General features: G+C 39.6%; 1 protein-coding gene across 5 annotated transcripts in view; it reads right to left on the bottom strand.

The window, feature by feature from the left end:
* The window catches only part of ppp2r5e (protein phosphatase 2 regulatory subunit B'epsilon), a 107,811-nt gene that overhangs the window by 10,942 nt on the left and 74,379 nt on the right, over window positions 1-22,490 (bottom strand). For all 5 annotated transcript variants that reach the window (XM_062968579.1, XM_062968580.1, XM_008116849.3 and 2 more), the window contains 7 exons: window positions 8,521-8,622; window positions 6,396-6,488; window positions 5,103-5,233; window positions 4,935-4,994; window positions 3,745-3,853; window positions 1,702-1,755; window positions 1,547-1,597 (listed from right to left, as the gene is read on the bottom strand). In XM_062968579.1, coding sequence (XP_062824649.1) covers window positions 1,547-1,597; window positions 1,702-1,755; window positions 3,745-3,853; window positions 4,935-4,994; window positions 5,103-5,233; window positions 6,396-6,488; window positions 8,521-8,622 — 600 coding nt within the window. The remainder of the gene's footprint in view (window positions 1-1,546; window positions 1,598-1,701; window positions 1,756-3,744; window positions 3,854-4,934; window positions 4,995-5,102; window positions 5,234-6,395; window positions 6,489-8,520; window positions 8,623-22,490) is intronic.

The following is a 22,490-nucleotide window of genomic DNA, read 5'->3' as shown; positions in this document are numbered from 1 at the left end:
TATACTATTAAGGACAGAGTAGGTAGATTTTTCCCAGATGGCATTAAGACAATAACAGTTATTTCACTCCTACAGCAAACACAACATACAATAGTTATTGTTCAAAACCTTAAAGAAGACTGCTGACAAACACTGTATAAAGCAAAGGACATATGACATCTAAGTACTTAATTATGCATGTCAAAACGGAATGCATGTACAATCATTTAGTGGGAGTGTTCACCTTCATACTTCCTCATGGAAAGCTAAGTTTTGAAATACCACATGACATGCCATTTATTTATTGCATCTGAATTCCATCTGGAGAGTTCAACGTGGTTTATATATTTGCCCTCCCTTTTTCTTCTCATGACAATCCTGTGAGATAGACTGGGCTGACAGATAACAGCCGACTCAAGGTCTTCCAGTGAGCATCACAGTCGAGTGAGGATTTGAACCAGTAATGCCCAAAAGATACATTTTTACTACTAGAATCATAGTGACTCTAAACTTTAGAAATTATGCCAAAGTCTACAAAAGCCACAGTGTTAAGGCTTGTCCTATTACCGACAAAGCAATTTTAAATTTTACAACAACAGTTTCCAATAGCGTTATGCTTCAAGAGTTAGATGGAATAAATGGATGTGAGGGAGCATGTTATAGCCCTCTGAACTGAGAAGAACAAGATACTTACGTTTAAGTGCACAAATACACCATAAACTTGAATGTGTCAAAAATAGTAGAAGTATAATGTCACTTAGGCTGGTGTAACTGGCTCAAAGGGTCTCACACACAATTTTTTCCAACTAACATTATTTCTACGTACGTGCAAAGAAAACCCATAATTCACGGCCTGCCGCCAGAATTAACTTGCATGCGCTCTACGGCTAAGAAAGGTTTTTCTTCCATATCTTTAACAATCATCCACATAGATAGAAAAACTATTCACTGACTGAATTAATCTGGGATATTTAGTGGCCCTCATGAGAATTCCCATATACTGTGAGCCATAAAAATGCCCATGCCTACTGAAGTGGGGATATTGCACAATAACAATTCATCTGGAACTTGAAAACAATTTCACATGAAATAAAACACATGAGGAGCCCCTGGTGGCACAGTGTGTTAAAGTGCTCAGCTGCTGAACTTGCGGACCGAAAGGTCGCAGGTTCGAATCCGGGGAGCAGAGTGAGCGCCCGCTGTTATCCCCAGTTTCTGCCAACCTAGCAGTTTGAATGTGAGTAGATCAATAGGTACCAACTTAAGAACAAATCTACAGAACCTATCTTGTTCATAACTTGGGGACTGCCTGTAATTTGTGGCAGGAGTTTGCACATACCATGCAAATAAGTCCTACATAAACAGGATTCTAAGCATTTAAGTCCCAATGTAGATGCAAAGTTTCATCCAATAATATCAGAAGATGCTGACATATTAATCCCTATGTCTGCAGAGAGTGTAGTTTGGGCCTCTACACGTAATCTCTCAATCAAATAATTAGTTATAGCCTCCCTTTTTCTTTGGATTTCATTTCAAATAGGATGTTCACCTGTGCCTCAAAACTTACCTCTTTCTGACTGCAAGTTTTTGGCCAGAATTTCATTAAACCTCTAATGACCTAGATCAAAGCAGAGAAGATAAAACAGGCTGTAAATACACAACTCTGTAGTGTTAACACTAAGTATTAAAAAGTAGATATGTAGGTGCATATGTTATACTTACAGGCTCTGTGAGTGAAGGGTCCTTCTCCAGAAACTGCACTATGCAATAAGCCAACTGTAAAGATAAGGGAGAAACTGGCAATTAAGATCTTTGATGGAAATATAAAAGTACCCTATCTTGCTAAGGTGGATAATCTAGATATACACTTCAGATCAAAGGAAGATCAAACTACTTTTTAAGGTACGGAGTCTACCATTCTATAGTTTTCTCACTTTCTGCTACAGCCTCCTATACCTCCTTAAAGCTGCACTTAATGGTTGGGGAACCTCTCTAAAACAGCATCAGATGTAAATGCAAGTGGCTGCTGTAGGAAAATTCAAATCAGACACATGCCTCCTTTTATAAACACACAGAGGATTTCTATAGGTGCAATTCTGGACGCAAACTAGAAATAGACACCTTTTCAGGAAAAGAGTTGTAATACAGTCCCACCAAAGCTGCAAAGCAGATCAAAACTCTCTTCAGTACAATCAAGTAACTAGATGAATATGGGATTTAAACCATCTGAATTTCTGCACTGAATGCCTCATTGTCCTGGAGATGTTTTTATTTTACATTTTTGGCAACAGTAGAGCATCTCATGAGATGAGCTAGCACAGCCAGAAACTAACAGATAAAAAGACTTAAGCTACCAGGTCTGCATCTGCAGAGAGACTGGAAGCAAAATTTAGAGCGTGCTGCTCCCTATGACTCAGGAAAGGATAAAACATACAGTGGTTGAATGGGAAGATTTGTTATCAAAGTCAGGAAAACAAGAATATTTGAGGATAGTAGCTAATTCAAAATTGGTGCAGTTATACAGAGAAGTGGTGGGATAATGGGTAGCCCATGATATCATTCCTCCCATGTGGTTTCTGAAGTTTTGCTTCTTTCCCACTGAGGACAGATAGGACCCCAGTCTAAGATGTTCAGCATTAGCCAGCATGACTGCACTGCAATAGGAATGGAAGGAAGCAAAATAATTATCTGGCTTTAGTCTAAATTAAATTGTTAGACCCAGCTCATTGAATCAACTGCTGAATAACAAGTCAGCACTTATGTAAATATTACTGATTTAATGGGTCTATTTCAGTTGGAACTGGCAGTTAGATTTAAACCTCTGGTAGTTGTGCCACCCAAGTTGGCTTGCGAACATACCTAGTTGCCAAACCCTAACTTGGAGTACAAGACAGAAGGATTAACTACATAAAAGAGGGAGTGTTTGAGAGTAAGTAATAGGAACTCATTTTATTTTTATTTTCATTCCACGAGTACTGAATTTATGGATTCAATTTTTCACTGTACATTAAAACATGTATGTTAACCCAAGGAAACATAAAACAATTAGGAAAAAAATCATTAGCATTGCTTCAGCTTCTTCCTGCTTTTCAGCGTGGACCAAAGTAGACAAAACACTGGAGATATGTTATAAGATTATCTATCTACTTGCATTAGTTTCAAAAGCCGCCATGGGTAGGGAAAAGAAGCTGGTTCCAATGCTAATTAACAATATAAATTCTTCAAGATACAATATACCACTCCCTAAAATCCGAGTTCTATGGGAGGCATGGACAAATATAGAAGGGCAGGGACTGGGAGGCACATTTCCTTCCCAGAGTGAGGTTGAAACGTCGCACTCTCCCACTGAATCTGTTCCCGACAAAATAAGGAAAAAGAAAACCAATTGTTTTGTCCCCAAATAGATATGGAGACATTTTTACCATGTTTTGTAGGCTTCTTGGACTATTTTGTATGCAGGAGACAACTTTTATTTTAACAAGAAGGAAGTGGAAGTTACTCCTGTTCACTTTCTGGCCACACTTGGGTCTAAATTTATCCAAGATGGACCTAAGTTTTAGTGTAATGTCCCCTACAGCCCTAGAGGACATTTCAAATCAAAAGGATTGTAAAAAAATGTTTGGGAGTTTGAAATTTTTATTGTGTATTTACTGAAATCAACATTTTGCTTCTGTGGAAATTCTCATTTAGTATTTCTAATTCAGTAGAGCCAAAACATTTTGACAGACACAGGAAACAAAAGAAAGGTACCATAGAGATTTCTACCTGTGCATGGAAGAGCGATAGGCTCCTAACAGTATGTAGAGGGATCAGTACTTTCACCAAAAATTGTTTGTGCTCTGCTTTAAGAGGTAAAGCAAAGCCATTGATAATACTAGAAAAAGAAAGAAAAAAGGAGTTTTATTATCATGGTACTGTGTACAATATAATCACAGATATATAAGGGATAGACATTGATGCGATTATATACATGAAACAAGCTCTAAATTTGCCTGAGAGAGATACTAACTTACAAAACTTGTATTGATGAGAAAGAAAACATAATTTATTGATGTATTCTACAAGTAGAAAATTGGGGGCCTTTCCTTTCCTGATACCTCCCTGGAACAGTGTTATCAGAAGTAAGTTGTAGTCTCTACCCCTACCCCACCCCCCCCACCCCCCTGAGACAGAAATGAATGAATCCCATGCATTTCGCATTAGAATTTTCTAACTGTGCAAGAGAAAATCAGGGAGTTCACTTTCAACAGCAGAACAATTCTATGGCAAAATAAATGTGAGCTTTCTTCCTGCAGTGATTTACTTTTTACTGCACAGGCAATCTTAAGGATCAAGTAATGAGTGAAAAAGACCAATGTGCAAGCCATCCCAAAATCTACACAGAAAATACATAATTCACTGTCATCTACATAGCTGTAAAACTGTTCACATAGTTGCACGTGACATAGGCGGGCAGAAAAAATGACAAAAGGAAGGCTGACAGCTAGCACTGTGCTGCAGGTGACAGGAGGGCCTCAGCAAAAATATGTCAGTGTATTTCTGGTGAAATCAACGCACCTCATCTTACGAATCACCTTTGTGTCAATGCAACAGGTCATAGAGGGCATTGAGGCTACTATACTTCTCCAGAAACAATTTTTTTCTGTCAGCAACATATTGGGCTGGACTAGAATAAGTTTGTCCTCATTCAGCCATGAAACTCAATGTGTGAATTAATAATCATTTTTCTCAGCGGTTTAGTGAGAGTGAAGCAGAAAAACGTCATCATTTTCTACCCCTTAGAAAGAGTGAGGCAGAAGTATGATTGTAGTGACAATCACTACTATGATGACACTTCAAAGTGAACATTTTGGAGTTTGACAAATAATTTAAGATAAGTCGTTTTTATACATCAAGTTTAGTACTATATGAGAATTTTACAGGTGAGGTCAGCTATAAAGGAGAGGTTTCATTACCTTCCTAATATTTCCAGCAGTTCAGCTACACCATTGAAGTGTTCAGTTTCATAAACAAACCTGTACAAACAAATTACACAGATTACATGCTCACAGTTATTCAATTAGGCAACTCGTGTAACTCTACAAGAATTCTTCTTCCAACCCAGCACACTTTTAAAAACTTACCGTAGAAAAATATTGTTAATCTGTTTTCTGATAAACGCTCTAAGACCAAGGAACTTGCCATAAATTCTGTGTAAGACTGTTTTTAAGTAGTCCCGCTCTCGAGGATCTTCACTGTCAAATAGCTCCAACAACTATTTAAAAACAAAATACAACAAAATGTTCAGACACAGTGCCTGATTCTGAACCTCTGTATCTCTATATATACTGTATTTGTCTGAATGTATACCTCTCTATGATCCACCTCGGAGGTTAAGATCGTCGGGGGAGGCCCTGCTCTCGGACCCACCCCCCTTGCAAGAGAGATTAGTGGGAACGAGAGGGCCTTCTCAATGGTGGCCCCTCATCTATGATTACGAACTAATGTGACTGACAAATGGAATAGTCCTGGATTATGATTTGAACTTTGTGATTTTAATTGATGTTTTAATAATTGATGTTTTAACTGCTTAGAATTTATTTGTTTTGTGGACATTTATGTTTGTGGCATCATATCACTGCCTGTTGTAAGGGTGAGTGGGGGGGGGACACACACAAATATGTTGTTGTTTATTCGTTCAGTCGCTTCCGACTCTTTGTGACCTCATGAACCAACCCACGCCAGTGCTCCCTGTTGGCTGTCACCACTACCAGCTCTTTAAAGGTCAAGCCAGTCACTTCAAGGATACCATCCATCCACCTTGCCCTTGGTCAGCGCCTCTTTCTTTTCCCCTCCATTTTCCCCAACATCATTCTCTTCTCCAAGCTTTCTTGTCTTCTCATTATGTGGACAAAGCACTTCATCTTTGCCTCTAATATCCAAATGTGAATATTAGACAGATGTGGTAAATAAAAAAATAAATATCTGCCCATCTTTCAAGCTCTGTCCTTCTGCTTACCTTTCTTCTTCAACCAAAAGGTCTACCAGGAATTTCTATTGCTCAAAGCCTTGCCAACATACGTCTTAGAATGAACAGACCTTAATGCATTCAGGGATTATACACAACAGGATTTTCATGCATAGAATGGCACCAGGAAAAAAAACCCTGTTTCAAATAATGGCATTGTGCCACTTTTTCACCATACAATGTCTATTTCTTACTGTCAGATTCCTCTCACTTTCTAACTTTCCAGGGAATTTCGGTTAACATCCTGCCATGTGTTCTTCATTTATCTTTGTGGGAGTTTTTTGTGCACAATTACATAAAAGTGTGTGGAATGGTTTTTATTAGACTCATTTTAAAAGACTACTATACATCCCAATTAATAAATACCAGCATAGCTAAAGTCGACCATAAAGAAAACAGGTCTCCTTACCTGTAATACAAATTTCTGATCTATGTACTTTTTGGCAATGCTGGGCTGGAATTCTTGGCTTTCCAAAAATCGTATGAAAAATTCATATACAAGCTGCAAGAAATCAAAATGATAATATTCAGCAAGTCTACATATATACTACATTTCTAATGAAGGCTTCATTGGAGGAAGCAGGACAGGAAAACAAAAAAAAAGAGTTCAGCTATATATCTGCTCCTGAGTTATCCTATTTGCTGACAAACATACCTCTATGCAGATTTATTAAATGTTTTCCATGTGCGGGAAAGCTTTTATAGTCAAGTCCAACCTTTTAAACATCTGCCCATGACCTCAATAAGCTTTTTTCCCTGTCTTTGACATCATCTCACTCTTTTTGGGTAGATTTGCACAATCTATTTTATTGGTAGCCCTTACAATGACAAGAAGCCATATATACCAAAGACTGCTTATACTGAGTCTTGAGAAAATGAGGAATGAATCCAAACAAATTATCTCATTTTTCCATATAAATTAGAGCTGTGTGAAGCTATTAATTCTTATTTAGCTGGCATCAGAAGAATTCCAGCTCATGCTAAGAGGAGGCACTACTAACCCTGTAATATTTGTTCACTGGCTTGTCAAAGCTCCCAGGGGTAATCAACAAACACATTCCTCTGCCCTCCAGACTCCTGAAATCATATAAGCTAAAGCAATTATGATGTTGACAAGAGTTGGTGAAACAGTTTGGAAACATTTAACTGTAATTAGAAAATGTTCACGATCATTCTGCCAGGACAGAGATGTCTGATGCAGAATAATGTGATTTAATCAGGCTTTCTGAACTTTCTCAAAGAACATGCCTCCCTATGGCCTGAAGGGCACTTGCATACATTCTCTTTCTTTCTCGCACGCATATACAGTGAGGGTCAACCTCAGCACTACATGTAAATATGTGCAATGCTAACAGAGCATGTCCATGTATTTATTTATTTTGCTTTACGGGCGACATAATGGATATAAGAGACCATTAGAAAAAGAGGACATGTAACCCTTTCCTTGCATTGATTCCACATTATAAATGGTCCCACTAAACAGCTTCTCTTTCACCACAGGGGTTTTAAATGAGCTGACATTTTCAATCAGGATAAGGGCAACAAAATTTGAAGCAAGAAAAAAATAAGGCGTCTCTGCTCCCGGTCCCTTCTCAATAGATACAGCTCTATGCCTTAATCATTTCTAGAAAATATAACAGACTTGATTGGTTCCTTGTTCAATGTGCACAACACAGAAGAAAAGATATTGTTTTATCTGAGTGAAGGTATGGCCAAACATAAAAGTGTCTCAGGTGTTTTAACCCACTAAGAATAAGCCGAAAGATGTGAACCAATGGTGAACGAATTGCAGCCCTCCAGATGTTGATGGACTGCAGCATCCAGCATTCGTCACCATCAGCTATGCTACTATGGTTAACAGGACTTGCATCCATTTGGAGTGCCACACAGCCCTCATAGATGCTGTGGGGCCATTAACCAGGAGACCAGCAGCTGCTTCTCTCCCTCTCCCCCCCCCCCTCTCTCTTCCACAAAATACTCTGCTGTGGTCCCAGAGCTAAAGGGAAAGACAATCCAGCTCAGGAGTCAAAGAAATCTTGGAAACATATAGTCGAAAGACACCACACAGATCATCCAGCCAGCAGAATGAGCTTAGCAAAAAGATTAGATGGACATTTGATAAGAAGAAAGGCTGTAGATTCACTGGGACTAGTATTTTACAGACACATCTTAGATTCATTTATTTTCATTTCTGCTCAGGGCATGAAGTCTCATTTCTAAAATCACGGAAGCCAAGGTTAGTCCAAGTAGACAATAACCAATGATGGACTAATGATCTGCCTTAGTCTATAGCAAGCTGTGTCCTCCTTCTTATCTTTATTCTGCAACCATATGTTCATGTATGCTTAAATGTCTGTTTTATATTATTTTGACACTGTCACAATCAGACTTCCCTTATGTCTGTCTATCCGTTCATCCATGTATGTTTTTATCAATATATTATATTTCTTCTACTTCTGTATCCTTATAATAAATGAAGAAGTTCGCTGTATTTTTAAACATTCTAAAATTAAACAAAAATATAAATAAATTACCTGCAAATGTGGCCATGATGCCTCAAGGGTAGGTTCATCTTCTTCTGGATCAAACTCATTGCTATCACTAGGAGGAAGTGTTCGGAATATATTGCAAGAAACCTAGAAAATAAAACAGATAAAATTAAAAGCTGCACTTCTACAAAAACAGCCAATTTCTGAGCAGGGAAGGGTAATTTTAAAATGTCACTCTTTGAATAGCTGTTCAGTCCTTCCATCTTCTGTCCCAATGATGATCCTATAGCCCTGCCCATTGTTGTTCTGTTACAGTTATTTCTGCTTATCTAGTTCAGTGTGCTTTCTGCCCTTGAAGACTGCAGAATAAAAGAACCACAAGGAATCCAAGGACAATTATATATAAATAATCACTAACATTTATTCACAGAGTCTGTAAATTGTTCTTATGCATTCTATTAACAGATTACTACTAGACAGAAACTATTGATATGGCATTTTATGGCTTACACAGTGCATAAAATATTCCTGCCACATTTTTATCTTCCCAATGAAAACAGGTATCAGGTACTGCCAGATCTAGAACAGTGTGTGTTTCGGGTGACTGTTTTAATCTCACTTACTTCTGCTTTTGAGAATTCAGAGTTAATTGCCTCCTCCTTAGCTACCACAGTCAAGGCTCCTCTATTTTGAGTAAAGGGAGTAAATCAACAATGATATTGTTCATCGGCTATAGTTAGATCCAGGAAGGATAGAAGAGTAGCCCTCCAGATGTTTGCTAGACTGCTACTCTCATTAGTCCTTACCAACACAGGAACACTCCATCAATACTTCGAGATGTGCACATTCCCCTTTCCAGGGTTCACTTCAAATCTAAACCAGGACATTTTAATCTTATAACAATCCTGTTAGGCAATTGATAAATTTTTTTCCTCACACCCATTCAACAGACATATTTGTAAAGCTATAGTCCAAGTGCAAAACTGAATCCAACATGCTGCACATGTTCTCAAACTACTATCTGACCTTCTTGAGGCCTTCCAAAACTCCAGGCAATGTACTTAAATTAAGCAGAAACATTTCCAGAATTTTTAACCCAAAAGAGTGTCGCTCTCTCTTTTCCCCAATCTTTCTGAACAAACCTAAAAGACCAGGTTTCAAACCACTCAATTTCATACTGCATTTTAGTATACTGAACGTTTTTATCCTTCATCACTGGCTTTTCCATGAGTAGTGAAATCTGTATTCTCCTACAAAGCTTTCGGTAATTCTAGAGAGCTTATCTGTTTTGCAATAGTAAAGGTAAAGGGTTCCCCTGACATTACATCTGGTCGTGTCTAACTCTGGGGGTTGGTGCTCATCTCCATTTCTAAGCTGAAGAGCCAGTGTTGTCCAAAGACACCTCCAAGGTCATGTGGCTGGCATGACTGCATGGAATGCCGTTACCTTCCCACCAGAATGGTACCTATTGATCTACTCACATTTGCATGTTTTCAAACTCTTAGATTGGCAGAAGCTGGGCCTAATAGCGGGAGCTCAGCCGGTTCCTTGGATTCGAACTGCTAACCTTTCGGTCAGCAAGTTCAGCAGCCCAGTGGTTTAACCCACTGTGCTACCAGGAGGGCCAATTTTGCTTTATTGTATGTGAATTTTCAAATCATTTAAATGTTTCTATTTTATTCTTGTTACTGTTTAATTACAGGAAGGTGTGGTTTACAAATGCATTCAATTAATGAACATCCACTGTTAACAAGTCAATACTGTTAATAAGTCAACCTGCCAGAATGTCTAAACTGGCATTTGTTAGTACCGTACCTAGGTTTATTTGGCAAACATGTCCATTCCTTTTCTTGGTAACACAAACCAGACCTAACAATAGCCATTTCTATCACACTTTTAGCTAACAACACAAAGATATAGACCAGGAAAAAAGAAAAGCTCAAAAATGAGCCATGAAAGATTGAGGTACAAAAAGGAAGAATGAAGAAAAGTTAAATATCGAGCAACTGTGTCCACAAATAAGAGGCTTTGTAACTCGTCTTTCCTTTTTTTACCACAAGAGGGAACATTTTGACACAGTGCTAAATAAAGCATGCTGGCTTCTACTGAAACCCTTGGTATGCACAACAAATCTTACTGTCTAAAATAGAGAAAAGTGAGTATAGGTTGAGTATCCCTTATCTGAAATACTTGGAACTAGAAGTGTTTTCAATCTGATTTTGTTCTCCTAATTTGGGAATATTTGCATATAATATATCTTGGAGAAGAAGCCCAAGCCAAAATGCTATATTCACATATGCCTCATATTACATACACATAGCCTGGAGGTAATATTATATACAGTGTTCCTTCACTACTTCGCGGTTCACTTTTCGCGGATTCAATGTTTTGTGGTTTTTCAATAAACTGTAAAAGAATATTATAAATCATAAAAAATTACAATTTACATCCTAAGAAAAGGAGGAAGGAGAAGCCAAAGGGAGAGAAAAGGAGCTTAAGCGGCAACGGGAGAATAAGGAGGTGATATATCAACACACAATTGGTTGATATAGACCTAAAATAGTGTATAACTACTAAAACAATGAATATTGAAATCAATATAGTATCCCTACTTCGCAGATTTTCACTTATTGCGAGTGGTCCTGGAACGCAACCCCCACGACAAGTGAGGGAACACTGTACAACATTTTGAATAACTTTTTGCACTGAACCATGAGAATGCAAAGAGGTAGCAAGGCCCACACATGGACAATAGTTCAGAATTCCAGATAAGGAATACTCGACTTGTATTACCAATAGGTAAAGCAGCTGTCAAATTATTATTATTATTACCCTGCTTTATCTCCCCGAAAAGGAGATGATGATGATGATGATGATGATGATGATGATAAGTGGCTTAACATAAAAGCGTCAGCATAACCTCTGGAGCACACTGGGTAAAAGTCAACCTCTATTATTTTTCCCATCATATGTATTCACGCTGCTGATGTAATCTAAACATAAGATCTAACTGTTGATCTATAAGATACAGCTTAGCACAGTGGCAAAGAGAACGAGCAATGAACTCAAGATCCGCAAGTTCAAATCCTCTTACTGCTGATGTGACTAAGTGGCTACAACCTTCATGCACTGGGACAGGACCTTTTAGTCCCTGGTGTTACATTCTGTTGCAGGATGCCTGGAACTAGACCTACAATGTACACATTCAATGACATTGTACCTGTATAGTTGCAACTTTTATGCCCAAGTTTTAGCCACTTGTTGCCAAACTACATCCCCACCCATAACTAAATAAAATGGCCAGAACGCAAAATGGTCAACAAATCCACTGTGTTTTGTCACCAGAATAAATATTTTGTCTAATCTAACAGTAGGACCAAAAAAATCCTGTGTTGGATTTTTTTTTGTAAGCTGTGATGCAGCAAAGCAGAACTGTCTGTCAGTTTGCTCCATTCAGGGAGATTTTTCTTAAAAAATAATGGGGACTAGAATTCAGTGGTGCCAGGAAATATATCACCACTCAAGACAAGTATCTTTTACCTCATTTTTTCCAGAACCATTCCAGTCTGCTTTCAGGCCTGATTATCGGATGGAGACAGGTTCAGTTACCTTAGTGGACAACTTATTCAGAGAACTAGACAGGAGGAGTGTGTCCCTGTTGACTTTTTCTGAACTTCTTAGAGGATTTCAATACCATCAACCATCATGGTATCCTTCTGAGTCGCCTATCTGGGCTTGGGGGTATTGTTCTTCAGTGGTCCCATTCTTTCCTGGAGTGGTGCTCTAAGACAGTGGTGATGCTGTGGGATTCCTGCTCAACTCCTTGGCTGTTGACCTATGGAGTCCCTCAAGATTCAGTTTCCCTCCTCATATTATTTGCTATCTACATTAAACTACTGGGAAATGTTGTCTGGAGTTCTGGAGTCAAGTGTCACCAGTATGCTGAAGACACCCAGCTCTATTACTCCTTCCACCTAATCCTAAGGAAGCTGTTCTTGTGCTAAACTGGTGTCTGGAAATTGCAATGGACTATATAAAGGCAAACACATTGAAGCTTAATCCAGACGAAACAAAGGTGATCCTCGTTAGTTGAAAAAACAGATTTGGGAATGTGGGATTTAGGCTGGGTTTGACAGGGTTACACTCCCCCTGGAAATGCAGATTTGCACTTTGAAGATACGCCTGGATTCTGCTCTGAGTCTGAAGACCTAGGTTTCAACAGTGTTATTGCACTTAACACTTGTGTGTTCAAGTGCAGCATTTCTTTAATAAGTCAGATCTAGTCATGGTGATATATGTCTTGTTGACATCCTGTGTTGATTGCTGTAATGTCTTCAACATGGGGCCTGCCTTTGAAAAGTGCCCAGAAACTTGCTCCGAAGAGTTACAAGTTGATTACTGGCATTGGCGACAAAATTCCATTGTTGCAACAATTCCAGTGGCTGCTTCTCCATTTCCAGACATGATTCAAGGTGCTGGTTTTGATCTACAATACCCTATAAAGCTTGAGTCCAGGTTACTTAAAGATTGTATCTTCCATTATGAACCCGTTGAGATATAGGCCAGATATAAAATGGATCAAAATTAGATTTCTAGAATCACCTGGAGAGGCCCTTCTCTCTGTCCCACCTGCCTTCTCAGGCTCAATTTGTGGGAAGAAGCCACCTTGAGTCACGTTGGGGGGGGGGGGGGGGGGAGAGAGAGAATATATATATATATATATATATATATATATATATATATATATAAAAGAAATAAATGATTTATAATTAAATATATATCACCTACTTTTATTACATCTACTGTTTTCTGGCTCCAAGTGCTTGAGTGTATGTATAATACTTAACATACTGTATATGTACTTTTACAATATCCAAAAACAAAGGACTTGAGATCTAGATTCTTCTTTTACTATCTTAATCCTTAGGGAGCCAGAGTGGTGTAGTGGTTTGAGTGTTAAACTATGATCCTGGAGACCAGGGTTTGAATCTCCATTTGGCCATGGAATCGAACGGGTAACCATAGACAAGTCACACTCTCTTAGTGACTTTGGAAAGGTGTACCTTTCCAAACAAATCTTGCCAAGAAAACCCTTAGGGTCGGAAATTCTATTTTAAAATCCTAACCCTTAAACTTTTAAAATGAAAATATGCAGGCTTATTAGCTGAGGCTACAAGGTGAAAAACAATTCCACCCTTTTCAAGATAAACTTCATTAATATAATTACTATATTATGACCTTGAACAGAATCACATTAGCATTATAGAATGGAGGCTTTCATGTCTCAACCATCTGGTTTGCTCCTGCAGAATTCTAGGAAATGTAGTTTGTGCCGGGCCTTTGGAATTATCAGCTAGAGGGGTCCTAGCTTCCCTAAACAACATTTCCCAGAATTCTCCAGGAATAGGAAGATGAAAGCCACTATCCTATAACGCTAATGTAATTTCATCCTTAATCATTGTAATAGGATCAAAAATTCTGAACACATAATAAAACAAAATATAGTTAAAAACCAAACATAATAGTAAAAACCGCCAATTGAAACAATTAGATCAGTGATTCCCAAAGTGGGCGCTACCGCCCCCCCCTCCCCCCGGTGGGCACTGCAGTGATCCAGGGGGGCAGTGATGGCACCTATTAGGAGATGGGGGCGGGGCCAGGGGAGGGGTGGGGCCTCTTCCCAAGTGCCGGAGACAGGGCTGAGCCCCTGAGGCGCCTGTTAGGACACAGGGGGCGGAACTAGAGGAGTGAGCGTGGCCTCTTCCCAAGAGCCCGAGACAGGGCTGAGAATCTATACCACTCCTGAGGCGCTTGTTGGGACACAGAGGGCGGAGCTAGAGAAGGGGTAGGGCCTCTTCCCAAGAGCGCAAGGCAGGGCTGAGCCTCTGTATACTTCCCCTGAGGCACTTGTTAGAACACGGGGGCAGGGTATAGAGGTTCAGCCCCGTCAGGCACTTGGGAAGAGGTCCCGCCCCCTCCTCTAGCCCTGCCCCCATGTCCTGGCAGGCGCCGCAGGACAGGGATAGAAGCTCAGCCCTGCCTCAGATCTCATAACTCTGCCCATCCCAGTCCTGGCCGCCCATTTGTGGCCCCACCCACATCCCCCTCCCCCTCCCTGCATCTTGGACTAGGGGAGAGGCTCAGCCCTGCCCTCTTGAGCAGGAGCCACGCACACACCCTCTAAGCCACGCCCCCTTTCTAGGGGGCACTGAGTAATATTTTTTCTGGAAAGGGGGCGGTAGGCCAAATAAGTTTGGGAACCACTGAATTAGATAAACTATTCCACTAGTACCATGTTAATTTGAAACAATTTAAAAATACTGAAAACATAACAATGAGGACAAAATGACAGCATACTAGAGTTGGGCCTGAATCCTGTTTCATCTGTTTCTTTCGTGGTTTTCGACTGTTCCATCCATTCGGATGGCACAAAACAGTACAACCCCTTCCGGAACAAAAGAAGCTGTGAAACAGGGGGAAAGGAGGAATGGTAGCCATTTGATCGGCTGATTTTCGGTGCTTGGCTGTAGGCCCTGCCTGCCGGCATATTTATATGATCAGTGTCATATGAGTGTCCTTAGAAGTATTGTCCTTGTGCCAAACATTATGAGGACATATAAAGTGTCATTCTCTCTAGATGTTTCAAAGCTTTTTCAGTTCACAATTCATTACAACAGACAAGTTTGATCACATTAAATCATTTGCCAACAATTACATATCAATTGCAACGTATAAGGTTGTCCATTTAAAGTTCTTAATAATAATTGTAACAAATATTTTTTACTTCTGGCATGTTGCTATCTTTTTTAATCTTGAAAATATTAAATTCAGATCCCTCCTTTTTCTGTTTTATCTCAGACATAATTTTCATCAGTACGAAGACTGGCAGATCTTCCTTCAATTAAAGTAAAGAATTCATAAAATATCCATACTGTAAGCACTACACAGTACTATAAACAGGGGGGGTCTTTAAAGAGCCATATTTCATGAAATAATTGTCTCACTTTTATTGTGAGCTTGCCCAGACTTCTATAATCCATACAATCAGATTTTTGGAGAGATTTTTGAGGTAGTTTATCGTGAAAATATGTTTGTCAACCAACCACAAGTGTCTTTAAAAAGCTATGTTTCATCAAATAATTGTCACACTTTTATTGTGAGCTTGCCCAGACTTCTATAACCCATACAATCAGATTTTTGGAGATAGATTTTTGAGGTAGTTTCTCTGAGGTAGTTTGAGGTAGTTGCCAACCAACCACAAGTGCTCTCTTCATGTTTTAGCCATAGAATAATGGTTTTAAAAAAAACCAAAAAAAAAATCTTTTGCTGTATTCAGAAATGCTTTCATTGCCCTCAAATTTCAATCCATTTGTTTATTTTTATTTACTATACTTATATCCCGCTCTCTCTTACCCCGCAAGGGACTCAGAGTGGCTTACAACATGTCAATATTCAATGCCACACATTCAACAATAACAATACATTATGTAACAATAAAACAACAGAACAATAAAACAATAAAACATATATTATTTATTTATTTAAGGAGCCCCCATGGCGTAGTGGGTTAAGCCTTGTGACCTGAAGGTTGGGTTGCTGACCTGAAGGCTGCCAGGTTCGAATCCCACCCGGGGAGAGTGCGGATGAGCTCCCTCTATCAGCTCCATGCGGGGACATGAGAGAAGCCTCCCACAAGGATGGTAAAAACATCAAAACATCCGGGCGTCCCCTGGGCAACGTCCTTGCAGACGGCCAATTCTCTCACACCAGAAGCAACTCAGGTTGCTCTTGACACGAAATTTTTTTTTATTTATTTGCCATATTTATACTCCACCTTTCTCAACCCCGATGGGGACGCAAGGCGGCTTTACACCCATGCAACTATTTGAGGCCTTAAAAACAATGTACAATTTAAATAAACGTATTTATAGAATTTAAAAACACATTAAAACATTTAAAACATTCGCAATTGTAGTCTATTGTAGTTTTTTTTTTTTCCGATATTAAAAAACAAGGGAGTTAAGGATGGATGGGAGTTTTTCAAAAGTGAAATACTCAAGGCGCAAATGCAAACAGTGCCAACAAAGAAGAAAAATAAGACAAGTGCAAAGAAGCCAGAATGGATGTCCAAAGAACTTCTAACTGAGCTAAAGCTCAAAAGTGACATGCACAAGAAGTGGAAAAGGGGAGAAATCACCAAAGAAGAATTCAAACGTATAGCCAACTCCTGTAGGGAAAAGGTTCGCAAGGCTAAAGCGCAAAATGAGCTCAGGCTTGCCAGGGACATAAAAAACAACAAAAAAGGTTTTTTTGCTTATGTTGGTAGAAAAAGGAAGAAAAAGGAGGCGATAGGGCCACTGCTAGGAGTAGATGGGGTGATGGTGACAGGGGATAGGGAAAAGGCAGAACTGCTTAATGCCTTCTTTGCCTCGGTCTTCTCACAAAAAGAAAGCCATCTTCAACCTCAGCAACATGGAATGGACGAAGGATTGGGGGAAATCCAACCCCAAATAGGGAAACAAGTTGTCCAGGAACACCTGGCCACTCTAAACGAATTCAAGTCCCCAGGGCCAGATCAGCTACATCCAAGAGTATTGAAGGAACTAGCGGAAGTTATTTCAGAACCACTGGCAATCATCTTCGAGAGTTCTTGGAGAACAGGAGAAGTCCCAGCAGATTGGAGGAGGGCGAATGTGGTCCCTATCTTCAAGAAGGGAAAAAAGAACGACCCAAACAATTACCGTCCGGTCAGCCTCACATCAATACCAGGCAAGATTCTGGAAAAGATCATTAAGGAAGTGGTCTGCAAACACTTAGAAACAAATGCGGTCATTGCTAATAGTCAACACGGATTTACCAAAAACAAGTCATGCCAGACTAATCTGATCTCTTTTTTCGATAGAGTTACGAGTTGGGTCGATACAGGGAATGCCGTGGATGTAGCATATCTAGATTTCAGTAAGGCCTTCGACAAAGTCCCCCACGACCTTCTGGCAAACAAACTAGTAAAATGTGGGCTAGACAAAACTACGGTTAGGTGGATCTGTAATTGGCTAAGCGAACGAACCCAAAGGGTGCTCACCAATGCGTCGTCTTCATCATGGAAAGAAGTGACAAGTGGAGTGCCGCAGGGCTCCGTCCTGGGCCCGGTTCTGTTCAACATCTTTATTAACGACTTAGACGAAGGGTTAGAAGGCACGATCATCAAGTTTGCAGATGACACCAAACTCGGAGGGATAGCTAACACTCCAGAAGACAGGAGCAGAATTCAAAACGATCTTGACAGACTAGAGAGATGGGCCGAAACTAACAAAATGAAGTTCAACAGGGACAAATGCAAGATACTTCACTTCGGCAGAAAAAATGGAAATCAAAGATACAGAATGGGGGACGCCTGGCTTGACAGCAGTGTGTGCGAAAAAGATCATGTGCGAAAAACATGAGCCTACAATGTGATGCGGCAGCTAAAAAAGCCAATGGGATTTTGGCCTGCATCAATAGGGGAATAACGTCTAGATCCAGGGAAGTCATGCTCCCCCTCTATTCTGCCTTGGTCAGACCACACCTGGAATACTGTGTCCAGTTTTGGGCACCGCAGATGAAGGGAGATGCTGACAAGCTGGAAAGCGTCCAGAGGAGGGCAACTAAAATGATTAAGGGTCTGGAGAACAAGCCCTATGAGGAGAGGCTTAAAGAGCTGGGCATGTTTAGCCTGCAGAAGAGAAGGCTGAGAGGAGACATGATAGCCATGTACAAATATGTGAGGGGAAGTCATAGGGAGGAGGGAGCAAGCTTATTTTCTGCTGCCCTGCAGACTAGGACACGGAACAATGGCTTCAAACTACAGGAAAGGAGATTCCACCTGAACATCAGGAAGAACTTCCTCACTGTGAGGGCTGTTCGGCAGTGGAACTCTCTCCCCCGGGCCGTGGTGGAGGCTCCTTCTTTGGAGGCTTTTAAGCAGAGGCTGGATGGCCATCTGTCGGGGGTGCTTTGAATGCAATTTCCTGCTTCTTAGCGGGGGGTTGGACTAGATGGCCCTTGAGGTCTCTTCCAACTCTACTATTCTATGATTCTATGATTCTATGATTCATCATCTTCATATCATAGCCAAACAGTATTTTGTTATTATTATTACAATATGTAACACAATTTTTGTTCCTGGGTTATAAATGTCATTTTCTAATTGGTTCTATCATAAAAACATGGGGAAAGTTTATCAAACTGAAAAAACATAGTTTTTGCAGGACACCCTGCAACACATTTTGCTACAGTTTTTCAATCAATATCTCATAGAATCTCCACCAATTCAACATACAGTAGTTTGTGGCAGCACAAAAACAAGGTTTCTGAAGTATAACAACTTTCAAAGTAGCATACTTCTAAATTAAACAGGGATAACACTTTCAAACCAGGAACAAACAAAATTTCAAATTTTGTTACATGCTGTTGTTGTTCTATTTATTTATATTCTGCTTTATCTCCCTTGAAGGGGACTCAAAGTGGTTATCATAGCCACCCACTATTTGTTATAATTATTATCATTTGTTTATGCAGCACCATCACTGCATGGTCTCAGCACTGGAGTATAACTCTAAGAGACCAGAGTTCAAATCCCCTCTCAGACACGGTGACCACTTGCTTCCTTGGACAAGTCACACTCTCTCAGCTTTAGAGGAAGGTCAAGAGAACTCTGTGATATGTCAACTCTTAAGATGAACCTAAGTCAGAAACAACATGAAGGCACACAACATAACTGTACTTGCCACCTGGTGTTTCAGATAATTTAACGATGTGCTAAGGATGTAGTTGCATTTACAGTCTTACATTAAAAACAGTCCTCTGAAGGCAATAATAAGGCCCTTGATGAAAATAAGTTTGACATCCCTGCCTTATACAAAACAGTTTCATAATTGTGAGTCTGGAGAAGAGGGAGACCTAGTTTATCATTCAGCATGCTGTCAATTACACAGTGACCCCAGAACTCATTTACTGGAAGACCTTTTGGGTGTTTTGGGTGGTTGGGTGTTAACTGTTTTATGAGTAAGTGTTCAGTGGCCTTCAATTAATTTTAACAACTATACTGTATTAATATAGTGTTTTTGTAACAGATATTATTCCAAGGACAAAGCTGATGTATATATATTCATACAGAGATCTATGTGATTCAAATCTTACAAATAATTTGGAGTGACATTTATACAAAAGTATGGCAGGTTAATAAAACACAAAAGGCACAATAGAAAGTCAAAGAAATTTTAAACTATACCAAATATAATGTCAAGCTTCTGTACAGCTGCACAATACGATTAAAAGAAAGAATGAAACAAAATATGCTGCTACCAGTAAATACTAGGAATACAATGTAGTTCTGAGTAATTCACAGACAAACCAATTTTAAATATATAGTTTTTCAGCACACTCGTCTTAAAGGTTATGCTATATCTTCACACTCCAATAGCATTCTAACTTTCTAGTACACTTTAAATAAAGCAAACAATATAGCTAGGCCAACTTCAATAGTTCTCTGCCCGAATCAGCAGTCGCAATATGTAACATACATTCATTTTTTTCAGATTTCATGCATGAAAATGCATGCAAGTGACAGTGCTATGTAAACAACAATGAGGATATCAGCAAGTCTCACTCTTATTAATTATCAATAATTGATATTTGCAAAGCCCAGCCTCTAAGTCTGGAGGACTTAACTCTGAATAATATCTGAAATACCCCAGTGAATAATTTCTTTTTTGTAAAACATGGCAGGAATCGCCACAGATTTTTCACTCAATTTAAACCCAGAAGTGACTTATTTCCAGAGATTCATAAACAGCCCCAGCAATGTAAGAAAGTCTTATTATGTGACCAGTCACAGGATACAAGGATGCTCTGAGGCATAAGATTTCTGATTAAGAAATCTCCACCCTTGATTAATTGGCCTCAGCTACACTGACCATTTAATGCAGTTTCAAACAATTACTAAAGAAAATGGTTTCCCTGTGCAGATGATTACAGAAAAATCATGGAACGAATTTGAGACCAGCATGGTTATTACACAAACCACAGAGCATTGGTGCACATAAAGGGCTTTCTTTCATGAGTGTTCACTGCCTAGCCACCGCAGTTTGATGCTAGCTCAAACTCCATTAAATGGTCAATGTAGATGGGACTTTTGTAACACTTAGAAGTGTGCTTGCAGGGAAATAGTGTTCTCTGGTTGAAAATAAAATATCAGTCCTTACTGATAATATCACTTCTTGTCAAACTCTCTGCAATGCTTGTCCACTATTGATTTAAATCTGGTTTCTACCTTACAACGCTATATAACATTGCATATTATTTGGTATGGGATCGAAAGCTACCTAAATCCATACCCTCCCCCATCTAGTCAAAAGTAAATCCCATTGAACAGTTGAGTAATTGGACAATTCCACTGAAATAAGTTTTCTTTACTTTCATACCTACTTCCAAGTAGGCTTTAGATCAGTGGTTCTCAACCTGTGGGTCTCCAGTAGGCATGGGCGAATTCCTCGGAATCGTCATTAATCGGAATAAAATCGTATCTATTTGGGATTCCAAACGGGATTCTGAGGTGGTTTGGCCCTTCGGAATTAACCTTCTAATTCAAAGCATTAGAAGCCATTTATTTAATGGCTTTGGAAAACCTTTGGATAATTCAAAGGTTAATTCAACCAAACTTTGTTTGCAGGTAGGAGCAGCATAGCCTGGGCTTGCTGATTATTATAATACAGTACAGTCTTGGCAGAAAGGGAAGAGCATTTTCTCTCCAGTACCTGGTGGCTAGCATTGAGCTTAATATCAGCCCCATAGGAAGAAACCCACTCCTGAGCGTTTCCCCTCCTGGTTAGAAGCGGGCTAAACCTCATAGGAAGATCCCCCAAACTCCTCCGGTACGCTCAATTGCTGCTCAGTTCTGCTCCGTTTGTTATGCAAACAGAGTTGAAAAGAGTATGAAAGCATTAAGGGAGAGGCAGTGGGCAGGGTAATGCAAATTCCACACCAATGGAAAGAGAAAGGAATCCTGGGATGCCTGCCTGTGGTGGTGGACACATAAAATCTAGGATGAAATGGTCCCCAAATCCTTGGGTCGTGGGCCGTAGTGTTTAGGGAGGACATTGACAGGGTTGGGCTACATTTTCATGGTGGTCACTATAACCTGCAATGTCAGTGGAAGTAGTACCTTTGAAGGCTTCTCAGCACTTGGAACTATAGCTGTTTGTGGAGGTGGGAGACTGTTTGTGTAAATAGACACCTCTGCCACATACACACATACAGATTTTCACTTTTATTATATGTGTATGTAGATAGATACAGAAAACAGAATCAATGGTGCTATATACCAATCCTATAATCTTTATTTAGTGGCTGAGTAAGGCCACTAACTTCATAACTTCAGGGCGAGCTTTCTATCACCCAAAGGCAGCAGGCTGACATAGTGCAGAAGTCCAAATTCTGAAAATTTCCATAGACCATTACTTCTAAATCTTAAATTTATTCTCCCAGCATATTTAAATTTTTGCACGCAAAGCATGAATTGTTTCATGTATTGTTCCATGAAATTACACTGGTCCAAACTGAACAATCATGATTTTGTAGCAAAAATTATTAAAGTTACAATAATTAAGCAGAGTTGTATGCATGTTTAACTATCCCAGGAATATCGGGGGGGGGGGGGGGCACTCACATTTCTAGCCTTTCTAGTTGCAGACAACTAGATGGATAGTACCTGGTCTCAGTACCTGTTGATGGATAGTACCTGGTCTCAGATGGGAAAGGCTCATGTAAAACTGTCCCCTTGCTCCACTATCCTGTCAGTCCTGCTTTCTTAACATACTTGTAATTTAGATTTTTTTTTTATACAACAACATCTACTCCCAATGCCTTCTCACCAATTTCCCTTTGTAAATGTACATTTTGCAAGAAATATTAAGGCAGTGACTCCATATTCTTATAAGGAGATGAAAATGTGAAAGTAAATAAATAAAAACAAAAAA

Source organism: Anolis carolinensis, chromosome 1 (assembly GCF_035594765.1).
Source record: "Anolis carolinensis isolate JA03-04 chromosome 1, rAnoCar3.1.pri, whole genome shotgun sequence".
In the NCBI taxonomy this organism is placed as follows: Eukaryota; Metazoa; Chordata; class Lepidosauria; order Squamata; family Dactyloidae; genus Anolis; species Anolis carolinensis.
This window is presented reverse-complemented; position numbering and strand designations above follow the sequence as displayed.